Raw genomic sequence first — 13073 nt, 5'->3', positions numbered from 1 at the left:
GGCTAGTAATCTACTTGATACTGCTCTGTATTGCAGTGACAGAACTCTGCAGGGATTTGAGGGACATTTTAGGTTAGGTAGCTTTGCTGGCTAGTAATCTACCTTCTACTGCAGTGCTCTGTATGTAGCTGCTGTGGGCACTGCTGCTGATTTCTCATCTGCTGACTGCTGCCTGTAACCCAATAGTCCTTGTAAGGACTGCTTTTATTTTCTTTTTTGTTTTTTTACTTTGCTACTATAAGAGCCCAGTGCTATTAGTCTAGCTTTGTTGGGGAGTGGGACTGGTGTGCTGCTCCTAGTAGTTCAGCACCAACCAGAGTAATTTTTTTTTTTAATATATATATATTTTTATTTTACTTATCTCACTGTTCTTTAACGTGTAGAGTGCTGTTTGCTGTTCTTCATAGTAGTGCACCAATAGTAGTGCACTTGCAGGCATTATTTGCCCAGTGTGTTCTTCAAACAACGGCCACCTAGCTGTGTGAGCTTGTTCACATTCTGTCTAAATATCAATAATAATACCGTCTCCAGAAACACCACCTGAGTGACGTTTTTCAAGCAGCAATAATATATTCTGTATCCACTGCTGTAGTGTATACGTTGACCTTGCAGGCATTGTTTGCCCAGTGTGTTCTTCATTTTCAAACAACTGCCAGCTAGCTGTGTGAGCTTGTTCACATTCTGTCTAAATATCAATAATAATACCGTCTCCAGAAACACCACCTGAGTGACGTTTTTCAAGCAGCAATAATATATTCCGTATCCACTACTGTATACGTTGCCCTTGCAGGCATTGTTTGCCCAGTCTTTAACCAAGTGTCACCTAGCTGTGTGAGCTTTTTCACATTCCGTGTCCAGAAACATCACCTGAGTGACGTAGTGTGATTTCTGCCCTTTACAGCACAAAACGCAGCGCTGTGTCAATAATGTATTTTTCAGAAACATTTTTGCCCTTGATCCCCCTCTGGCATGCCACTGTCCAGGTCGTTGCACCCTTTAAACAACTTTAAAATCATTTTTCTGGCCAGAAATGTCTTTTCTAGCTTTTAAAATTCGCCTTCCCATTGAAGTCTATGGGGTTCGCGACGTTCGCGAACCGTTCGCATTTTTGTCCGGAAGTTCGCGAACATGTTCGCGAACATTTTTTCCGACGTTCGCTACATCCCTAGTCCTTATATATTTTAATAGACAGAAATAAAATGGATTTTGACATTTTTATGGAGGTGCGGTCCATCTTCCATTTTTTGTCTCACTGGTACTGATGGGACTGGCACTCCTACTCTCACAAAACCACTAAAATTTATATAATAATAGTATGAATTTATTACAGCAGCCTAGTGCTCTGAATGAGGTGACCTGTGGGTGGCCTACATCCTAAAACACATTTTATGAATTTGCAAGGTTAACCAAGGTGAAGTAACTTGCCTTGCCAAGGCTCATAGAGAGGGAAAGTTAAAATAAAACTTAGGACCTGTAACACGTTTTTGGACTATCCAGGCCAACGGGGTAAATCACCAGGTAGTATACTAGAGCATGGGTTACACTGGACTCTAACACTTAAGGCAGGGCCATCGCAAAGTGTAAGGAATGAAATTGCGGTGTAGAACAACTACAACTCCCACAGACTACTGTGCTTTCACTAATAAAGAAATGGGCGACCAGGAGGTTCTTGCAGAACAAACTTTTATTTGTCAGAGACAAATGATCCACAGGTTACTTACATCAGTAGAGGCATTTGCAGAATATATAGTCACATAGTTCAGTCAGTATATCAGAGGCAGATGCAGGTGCATTACCTGAGGCTGTAGTCAAGGCAGTACAGTATGCTCCAGGCAGAAATACCTCACACGTGGTCTGGATCTCACCCAGTGGAGTGGTCAGGGCGGAGACCCAAAGCCTGACACCCTATCCACTATAGTCCCTTCACTGTAGGCAAATCTTACAACCTGGGAAGCTACTCCCTGCTACACCTTCTTGATGGAGCACAAGCTGCTCTTTATATCTTCCCTCACTGTCTTACTCTCTTAGGGGCAAATTCATCAAGGGTCGAATTTCGGGGGGTTAAATCCCTCGAAATTCGACTGGGGAATAGAATCGAATAGAATCGAATAGGCCATTCGGGTGAATTTACGCACTGGCGAATAGTCGAATTGGCGAATATTCGCCAGGCGAATAGGCACTCGATCGAATATTCGCTCGAAGGATTTTCATTCGATCGAATGCCTTTTTATTCGATCAAAAACTTGGAAAACAAGCCTATGGGACTTTCCCATAGGCTTTTTTTCGGCCCCTTAGAGTCTATAACAATTATATTCCTGCCACTCACTAGCCTCGTTCACGGGGTCCCTGCTCCCAGACGTCCACACTAGAGGTTCAAGTCCCTCTAGGGCAAACTGGCTTTACTGGGCCTTGTTGTACCCAGGCTCCCTGGAAACATCCAGATGGGTCAGACACCAGGCACCAAAGAGGAAGATCCACCCCTTCTTACTCACTATACCAAAGTGTGACAGGAAGTGGTCGCAGCACCTCCTGCCCGATAATACAACTATGCAAATTACAGTTAGATACATGGGCATATGCCTAGCAACTAGGGAGATCAGGATGTGTAGGGATTTAAAGCCACAGGGGCACATTACCCTACAGACCTATTTATCATGTTGTGTTTTACAATTAACACCAGGTAAACAGTGGGGGTCATTTATCAACACTGGGCAAATTTGCCCATGGGCAGTAGCCCATGGCAACCAGTCAAATTGCTGCTTTCATTGTTCTACTAGCAGCTGTCTTTAAAAAGCTAATAACTGATTGGTTGCTATAGGTAACTGCCCATGGACAAATTTGCCCAGTGTTGATAAATGAGTCCCAGTGTAAAATGCTGTGTAAAATAAATAGAAAATGTATCAAGGTGTGTGCAGGCCCAGATTGTGGAGAGGCCACTAAGGACCAGGCCTAGGGTGGCAGGACTTTAGGGGGTGGCATGCTGCCCAACCACACCCACATTTTGTTCAGAAACACTGGGGAGGCGCAGGAGATACTATAGTTTTTAAAATTTCCTGTACATCATTCCCCATTGCTCTGATCCTGATGATGAAACTTTGATTGAATAAAAGGGAGCGGACTGGGCGACAAACGACAGTGGGCCTAGGGGCGCCTGCTATGTAAATCTGGCCATGGGTGTGTGTTTTATGCTACACTGCCCAAATGCTGGATTTGATGCTGTTATTTTACACCACTTCAGACCTTGCGTAATCAATGGTAGGGATTCAAGTAGCAAGTACTTTTGAGTGTGAAAAAAAAACTGAAAAAAGTGTGATGAATGAACACCGTATTTACCCATAGCATTTTCAAATGGCTGCTTCTGTTTACATCAGATTTTTACACAGAAAATGGATAAACAGTTTGATAAATATGCCATTTTTTACACAGTGATGTGTGGTGTATTTTATTACATCCCGATAAATAGGCCCGTAAGTGGTTATGATTTCTGTCCTGTTTGTAAGTTCTACAAAACCGCTCTTGTTTCTGTAGCTGTAACCACACAAATCGGATAAATGATTGTCTAAAGGACAATATTATGAGGACTGAATATCCCTGGATAACCTTGTACACATCTGAAATGCAATTGGTTTAGGCTAAGTTTCTTTATCTGAAGGTGAACCATCCCTTTAAAGTGGAGATGGAAGATTGCAACAGGCCTCCAAGAACCAATTCATATACAGTATCAGTGGTTTTGCATAATTAGTGCAGGGCTCTGTTTCCTGATTTGCTAGTCTATAATTTTATGCACATACAAAAACATAACTGTAACTATCCCCACTGATGTTTAATTCCCCCGTAAAAATATGTTTTTGTACATGGAATGCAATCCTATATGATGAGAAGCTAAATGTACAACAGTTAAGTGTTTCCTGGAAAGATCAATTTAGATGATTTACAGACCACTACAGTTAATTCCATATTTATGTTTTTTTTCTTCTTCATCTATCACCTAATGACATCGTTTTCAAACCATTTTCAAATAACTCAGAAGCAGTTTTTTTCTTCATTTGTCCTGCGTGGCTGTACTTAGCAGATTATCTGGTTAGATAGTGGTTTATATGAACCGATGACAAATTATGTAAGTGCATTAAGTAGGCAGAACACTTTACACAGGGTTTGCATTTTCATATAAAACGGGGAGTGCTTTGGGCTGGGTATGGAATTTTTTGCTCTATTAACTCTTTGATTATGTGAATTTCTTGCAGAACCCAGTTGGATTCAGAATAGCAATGAAATCAGTTATATGGCACCGAGGGCAAATTTACTTAGGTCCGAATTTTTGCTTCAGAAAACTACATCAGATGTTATTTCGCCACAACTAACAATCGTTCGTCTGAGCAAAAATTTTTGCCTGGCGAAATGGAGTTAAAGTTCTCTAGCGCTGAAAATTTTCACTAGCAAATTGTCTTCTTTGTCTTTTAGTAAATTGGCAAATTTGCTGGGAATTTTCACCAAAAAAACACAATACTCCCTTTAGTAAATGTGCCCCTGAGAGTCTTATTGGTAACACAATAGAATTATGGTAGCAAAAACTGGGGCCACCTTTCATGTCACACTTGTGCACATTCAGGGGCAGATTTATCAAGGGTCGAATTTCAAGGTATGGAAGTTTTTTAAACTCCCATCAACTCGAAATTCGAATAAAAAAGACAAATTGAAATTTATTGAAAAAATTGAATGTTTTTAATAGGCTGTATTCAAATCATTTGAATCAAAGTTTTACCGCATTCAATCGAATTCTAATTAAAGGATTTGCCCCAGAAAGCTTTGGATTTCCACCAAATGACTCCAAATAGGTTCTAGGAGGTCCCCCATAGGTTAAAACAGCAATTCGGCAGGTTTTAGATGGCAAATGGACAAAGTTTTAAAAAAATCCCAAAAAAAATCGAAGATTGCACACTCAAAGTATATAAGAAAATAATTTATTCCATCAAAAAAAACAAAACTACAAAAACGGCCCCAAAGCATAGGCCTCTACACGTTTCGACCAGAGAGGTCTTCATCAGGGGAAAAGAAATACAAAATAAAACAAAAAGGCAGGAAGTCGAACGTTTTAAAGAAACAGTACATGATAAATTTCGATATTCGAGTAGTCGAAGTACACTTATGGGTCCATTCATTAAGTTCGAGTGAAGGAATAGAAGAAAAAATACTTAGAATTTCGAAGTGTTTTTTTGGCTACTTCGACCATCGAATGGGCTACTTCGACCTTCGACTATGACTTCGAATCGAAGGATTCGAACTAAAAATCGTTCGACTATTCGACCATTCGATAGTCGAAGTACTGTCTCTTTAAGAAAAAACTTCGACCCCCTAGTTCGCCACCTAAAAGCTACCGAAGTCAATGTTAGCCTATCTTTTTTTGGGCTAAAAATAGCCCAAAAATTCGAATCTAAAAATTAAAATTTTCACTTCGAACCCTTGATAAATCTGCACCATAGTTGCTTATTTACTAACATTTAAATTTCTCTTTTTCACGAATCTCTAAAAATTCAAGTTTTTTTTGCATTTGTATAAAACTCGAAAAATTGGAGATTTTATTAAGTGTAAAAACCACAAATAAAACCTCTAATACAAAACTGCACCAAGTAAAAGCAGCCTAGGTCCCATAGAAGTCAATTGGAGCTGTGCTGATCCTACTGGACCATTCTTAATCATTCCAACTTTTAGAGGTTTTTGGTTTTTTCAATAGTAATTGTCTGACAAAAAAGAGGTTTTCGATGTATAAGTATATTATAGCACATTATTCAACATTTTGTTTTTCAAAGTTTTACTAAATTCCATGGCATTTGTAGTTTTAGCAAAACTAATCATAGTTTTAAAAACCTCTTTGAATTATCCATCTAAATCCTGCCCACCCAAGCTTACATCAGAGTATATTACACTATTAAGTAAGTAGTAATAGTAAGTACACTGTTAAGGTTGTGACATTGATTTTCATCATTATTTTGCATATGTTTATTCAAACTCCTGAATGGGGCTCAAGAAAAATTTTAGGTAAAGTTACAAATCACATTTTTCAATGCATTTTCAACACATTGCACAATCGCAAACTTTTGGGGCAAAAAATGCCACTTTTGAATTACCTGAATGACCAAAATACATTCCCATAGACTTCCATGGCTTTTTTTTTATTATTTTTATTTATTCATTTGTTTATTCATTGCACTGTGGAAATGCAAATCAAAAGTTTCCACAATTTTATGCAAATAATATAAATATTGAAGAATTAGACCCTTGGTCAATGCAAATTAATTAATTTCAGTTGTTTCTTATGGCTTTATTATTAATTAATGCAAAGTGTTCATGTGGCCCCTGGCAGCAGCAGAAGGTAAATTCTGTTAAAATACAAAAAATCAAGTAATCATGAATACATATAATTAAGTACTTTGATTAAAGAATGTCATTGGAGTTTGTTTAGTGTGTAAAACAGATTTCCTCCTCTTCTGTTTTCTTCAGCCCTCCTCAGTTTAAAAATGAATATACAATTTCATCACCACTGGTTTATTTGTTAAAGGATTATATGAAAAATAGTCAATTTAGCCTACAGATTTAATAATACAGAATATACAGTTTTTATTTGTGTTGGAGAGTTTTGTTTGCTAAGTCTAGTTCCCAAGGTTGTGTGTTACACTTCATACAAACCCAAAGACATGAGAAAAGTCTGCCACCAGAGGAATTGTAATCCGATCCTGGGATTTCTAAGACTTCCTTCCAATTTAGCAAAATAATAAGGTCCTGTATTTTTTCTTGCTGACTTTCTATAGTGATGTTCCTAGTTATTATAACTTTGAAATGCAATACACTAGAAATGTTCGGGTCATAAATAAGTCCGGTAGTGACAATAAACAACAATGATAGGACATTGTGCATGGCTGCCAAATTGTGCTCATTCAGTAGAAAGTCATGAAATGCACATAGTAAGGTTTGTTTGAAAGCATACGCATTACTTGCAGGGGCGTAACTACAGAGGAAGCAGACCCTGCGGCTGCAGGGGGGCCCAGGAGGTATAGGGGGCCTATGAGAAATGTCAATATATATTGGTAAAACAGGACAACCTCTGGAAATGTTGGGGGCCCTAAAATTAATTTGCTTTGGGGCCCAGTAGCATCTAGTTACTTCACTGATTACTTGTCTAGAGAAAATGTACTGACTGCTTTTAAGAGAAGGCAGTTAATCAAATGAACCTCCACAGGTAAACCCCGCTGTGCTATGGACTCCTTCTTATGTGTAAGACTGAGATACCGGCAACAAAGTCTTATGTATAAATCATTATCATTCCAGAAATCTATGTATGGAGAAAGGGCAAAGATAAAAATATGGTCCATTAGTTCTTGAAAAACATTTTCTTTAAAATAATAGGCAAAGCACATTTTTGTATTTTGCTAATGTTGAAACCACACTTATGGCCAAAAACATCTCATTCCCAAACTATGGGTATTAATAGAAAGTTGTTTCTCCCTTTGTTGCTAAAGCTTCTGGAAAAGTTTCCACTAGAGATGGAGACATTGTTGGTGACATTTGCGTCCATGTAGCCACAAGACAAGCATTAGTAAGGTTTGGTATTGATGGTGATCAGGCCCGGCTTGTAGTCAGCTTTTTAATTAATCCCACAGGTATTCAAGTTGGACTGCAGTCAGGGTTTTTGGCATTTTTGGGGGTTTTTGTTCCATTCAGATCAACCTCACACTCTTAGGGGCAGATTTACTAAGGTTCGAGTGAGTTAAAAAAGTTTGAATTTTGAAGTAATATTTTGGGTACTTCGACCATCGAATAGGCTACTACGACCTTCGACTCGAACGATTCGAAGTAAAAATCGTTCGACTATTCGATCATTCGATAATCGAAGTACTGTCTCTTTAAAAAAACTTCAATACTTCGCCAAATTAAGCCTGCCGAAGTGCTATGTTAGCCTATGGGGCAGATTTACTAAGGGTCGAATTTCGAAGTTAAAAAAACTTCGAAATTCGACCCTCAAATTGAAATCCTTCGACTTCAAATATCGAAGTCAAAGGATTTTTCACAGAATTTAGCGTTCGAACGATCGGATCGAACGATTTTTAGTGATTCGTCGAATGATTTTTATTCAACCAAAAAAAACGTAGAAAAGTGCTCTGGAAGGTCCCCATAGGCTAACATTGCTCTTCAGTAGCTTTAATTTGGCGAAGTATAAAGTCGAAGTTTTTTTTAAAGAGACAGTACTTCGATTATCGAATCGTCGAACGATTTTTACTTCGAATCGCTCGAATCGAAGTCGAATATAGCCTATTCGATGGTCGAAGTACCCAAAATTTTACTTAAAAATTTGAACTTTTTGAAATTCGAACCATTCACTCAAGCTTAGTAAATCTGCCCCTTAGTCTTTGTACATCGAAGGAAAATCCTTCAATTGTACGCTAAAATTGTTCGAATCGTTCGAACGCTAAATTCGGTGAAAAATCCTTCGACTTCGATATTCGAAGTCGAAGAATTTAAACTCGAGGGTCGAATTTCAAAGTTTTTTTAACTTTGAAATTCGACCCTTAGTAAATCTGCCCCTTAAGGTTGATTTGAATGGAACCAGGCAGCAGCATAACAACGGTGCAACTGGTGAAAATACTTTGAATTGGATTCGATCTTATTTCGAGTCGAACGATCGAATACCCGCAAAACAAAAAAATTTGAAAAACTATTTTTTTTTTAAATAAATTTTGGTTGGTCTTTTTTTATTCGAATTTTGAAAAAACTCCCATTACTTTGAAATTCGACCCTTGATAAATCTGCCCCATAGTATAGCATCAGGCTACCCATCTCCATTTGGCATGTTTTTTGCACAGGCAGTCATAAAGGACCTCTGATTCCGATTCATCATGAAAAATAATAAACTGCAGTAAAGAAATGGATACACTCATTGGCAGACAGTTAACAGGTGCAAAATTTGCTCCAGTTCGTGTAACCCAAGCAACCATTAAGCCGCCAGTACTTGCTGGTCTGCTGTTTGAAGGTGATCATCTGATTGGCTCATTAATATACAGTATGTGGAGCAGTTTTCAAAGTTTAGTTGAAGCAACAATAATGATGGGTAGTTATATCTACTTTGATTGCTGACTAACTAGGGTACGTTATTTTCTCGTTTGGTATTACATATTGGCAGTAAATTTTTTTGTAGTTCATTTCATTTCTTCAGGATATATCTTTTCTGTAGCCCTGTTTGTGACACCTGCCACAAACATCCCAATCAGCATGACTTTGATTCCACGTGTATGCCAAGTCCCTCCACGTATGCTTCAGTGCCCACGTCCACTCAATCACATCATCTGTCTAGATGTAAGTTGTGCCCGGGGTTCCACTAAACATTGTTGGCTTTTCTGTCAGTTTATCTATGGGGAGGGATGTTTTTTCACACAGTGGTGGAAAAAGTAAACTTGGCCTGGCGGTATTTTCACAGAAAATATCTATAGAACTGTAATAAAAGATACTAAGTTTGCATCAAGCTTAGAAACCCATAACTAATCCGAGGCTGCCATTTATTGGCAAATTGTGTTCTAGTGGTAGTAGTTACAGGAAGGGTAAAGTGTGCTGCTCTATTCTAGACTACTTTGCCTGGGCTATTGAACATTCCTATAGTAATGGGAGAATAAATTCACCAGGCGCGAATTCGCTGTACTAGCTGGAGCCACGTCGTCTTGTCTCCCTGTGTATTCGTATACTGCGGAGATGACAATTAAGTTTACTTTGACCTTGAATAAGTTCGCAAAATTCACCACAGAAAAATCCACCGCATCAAAAAAATTTGGCCGTGCGTTAGAATAGTCACGTGCATAAACGATTTTTTTTAAAATTGAATCGAATGTGGACTATTTCCTAGTTGAATTGCACTAAAATAAACTCAAAATTTGAATTTTCAATTCGACCCTTGATAAATCTGCCCCATAATGTTCGAATTTTTCCGTGTTGTAGAAAACACTTTAAACATTCGTTTCCATTACAAATATTTGAATGACATATGGGAGAATGGAATAAAAGTCACAAAGAGCAAAACAGTTTGCACAAATAAGAATAAAAATGAGCATTTCACACTGTAATATTATTGCATTGCAAATTTTAATTGCACATGGCGATTTTAATTGCGCATTGCCCACAAGAAGTGCTTGAAGGTGTCGTAATCTTTTGGAGCAAACATAATTTTTTCAGTAAGAAGTTTTATTACATTCACTGCGCAATGGCACAAATTATAAGGGGCAGATTTATCAAGGGTCGAATTTCGAAGTGGAAAATACTTTGAAATTCGACCATCAAATAGAATCCTCCGACATTCGAAGTCGGAGGATTTTATTCATCGTAAGATCGTAGTATGATCCTACGATCGTACTCCAATCGTACTTTGAATCGTACGATTTTATCGTGCGATTTTCCTTCGAATATAAAAAAACTTAGAAGATTGCTCTGGAAGGTCCCCATAGGCTAACATAGCACTTCGGCAGGTTTAACTTGACGAAGTATTGAAGTTGAAGTTTTTTTAAAGAGACAGTACTTCGATTATTGACTGGTCGAATAGTCGACCGATTTTTACTTCGAATCAGTCGAAGTAAATTCGAAGTCGTAGTATCCTATTCGATGGTCGAAGTATTCAAAAAAATTTTCAACTTCAAGAATTCACTTCGACCCTTGATAAACCTGCCCCTAAAAGTCGCAAATCTGTTGGAAGAAGTCATTAAGCAGTTTCCGGGTTCGCAAAAGTTATATTAAATTCACACAAAGGAAAATTTGTTTGTGCAAAGGCATACATTTTCACGTTATGAATATTTTTTTTTTTTTCCTTACCGATTCAATATACAGGTTAATGATTGTCCTAATATATATTTTCTTTGTTTTTGACAGAAATATTATCTCGGGATCCCAGCCTAAAAGACAAGTTCATAAATCATTTTACAGGTAGGGGAAACGGCTTCTAATAATTTCATTTTTAGGCATATATATTACAGGTATGGGATCCGTCATCCGGAAACCCCATTATCCAGAATGCTCTGAATTACAGAAAGGTAGTCTCCCATAGACTGCATTTTATCCAAATGATCCAAATTTTTAAAAATGATTTCCTTTTCCTGTGTAATAATAAAACATTACCTTGTACTTGATCCCAACTATGTTATAATTAACCCTTATTGGAAGCAAGACCAGCCTATTGGGTTAATTTAGGGGCAGATTTATCAAGGGTCGAATTTCGAGAGGTTAAAACCCTCGCATTCAACCATCAAATTGAAATCCTTCTAAATCGATATCGAATTTGAAGGATTTAGCGCTAAAATAAGCATTTGATCGATCGAATAAAATCAATTCGAACGATTCAAACGATTTTCAGTGATCGATCGAAGGATTTTTATTCTATGCCAAAAACGTAGTATATGCTTGTAGAAGATCCCCATAGGCTTATAATGCAAAAAAAAATTAATTTGAGCTTAGTAAATCTGCCCCTTAATGTTTATATGATTTTGTAGTAGACTTAGGGGCAGATTCACTAAGGGTCGAATTTCGAAGTAAAAAATACTTCGAAATTCGACCCTCGAATTGAAATCCTTCGACTTCGAATATCGAAGTCGAAGGATTTAGCGCTAAACGTTCGTTCGATCGATCGAAGGATTTTTCGTTCGATCGAACGATTAAATCCTTCGAATCGAACGATTCAAAGGATTTTAATCGTTCGATCGAAGGAAAATCCTTCGATCAAAAAAAGGTTAGCAAACCTATGGGGACCTTCCCCATAGGCTAAGATTGACTTCGGTAGGTTTTATCTGCGAAGTAGGGGGTCGAAGTTTTTTTTAAAGGGAAAGTACTTCGACTATCGAATGGTCGAATAGTCGAACGATTTTTCGTTCGATTCGTTCGATTTCGTTCGTATTCGAACGAATTTAACCACTTCGATGGTCGAAGTACCCAAAAAATAGTTCGAAATTCGAATTTTTTTCATTCGAATCCTTCACTCGAGCTTAGTGAATGGGCCCCTTAATTACAGAAACATCTGGTATCCAGAAACCCTCAGGTCCTAAACATTCTGGATAACAGGTCCCATACCTGTACTGCAAATTACAGTTCCTGAATTCTGCCTGAAGTACTGATACAAATATTGCCTGGTGGAAGGAACCCCCCAAAAATATATCTTTATGTTTCTCTTCAACTTATGAACGTAAGTGAGCAAACATCTAGCAAACAGGAGGGGTGAGGATATATGTCTATATGAATTCCTGCCAATTACCGAAACAATAAATCAACAAATGTTTTGAGTTGGTTGATTCCTGCATTCATTTCCATTCCATTCAATCAAACTGCAGCATTATAAAATCACAGCTTTCTTCTGGTGCATATAGCCAGTTAGTGAGACAGATTTATCAAGGGTTAAATTTCAAGGTGATGGGAGTTATTTTAAACTCCCATCAACTCGAAATTCAAATAAAAAAAAACAACCGAAATTGAATCTTTTAAATTCGACTGAATAGGCTGTATTCAATCATTAGAATCGAATTGGGATCATATTTGTTCGAATTATTTCAAAGTATTTTAAAAATAAACCAAATGACTCTAATGAGGTTCTAGGAGGTCCCCCATAGGCTAAAACAGCAATTCGGCAGGTTTTAGATGGTGAATAGTTGAATTTTTAAAGAGACAGTACATGATAAATTTCGATTCAAATTTTCAATTTTTTTTTGGACTATTCACTAGTCGAAGTACACTAAAATTAGCTCGGAATTCGAATTTAAAAATTAGATTTTTCAATTCGACCCTTGATAAATCTGCCCCCAAATGTGCAAAGCATTTTGTGCCTATAATCCTGGTTCCTAAAAAAAACAGAACACTGCGTTGTTCTGCATTTAAATACACATATTTGGGCCCGATCAACGAGAAAATCTTATTTAAGGGGCCCATTTACTTAGAAATAGAAGAAAAGTGAAGAAATAGAATAAAAAAAACTTCGAATTTCGAATGTTTTTTTTGGCTACTTCGACCTTCGACTATGACTTCGAATAGAACGATGCGAACTAAAAATCGTTTGAATATTC

The 13073-nt window shown here is 37.7% G+C and overlaps 1 protein-coding gene across 2 annotated transcripts in view; it reads left to right on the top strand.

Annotated features, from left to right (window-relative positions):
* Positions 1–13073, top strand: part of LOC121395158 (protein ALKAL-like) — a 45660-nt gene that overhangs the window by 23678 nt on the left and 8909 nt on the right. For both annotated transcript variants that reach the window (XM_041567869.1, XM_041567868.1), the window contains one exon: positions 10900–10953. In XM_041567869.1, the coding sequence (XP_041423803.1) occupies positions 10900–10953 (54 nt within the window). The remainder of the gene's footprint in view (positions 1–10899; positions 10954–13073) is intronic.

The sequence above is a fragment of the Xenopus laevis genome, chromosome 6S, assembly GCF_017654675.1.
Source record: "Xenopus laevis strain J_2021 chromosome 6S, Xenopus_laevis_v10.1, whole genome shotgun sequence".
Taxonomy (NCBI): domain Eukaryota; kingdom Metazoa; phylum Chordata; class Amphibia; order Anura; family Pipidae; genus Xenopus; species Xenopus laevis.
Note: the sequence above shows the minus strand (reverse complement) of the source record. Positions and strands in the feature narration are given on the sequence as shown.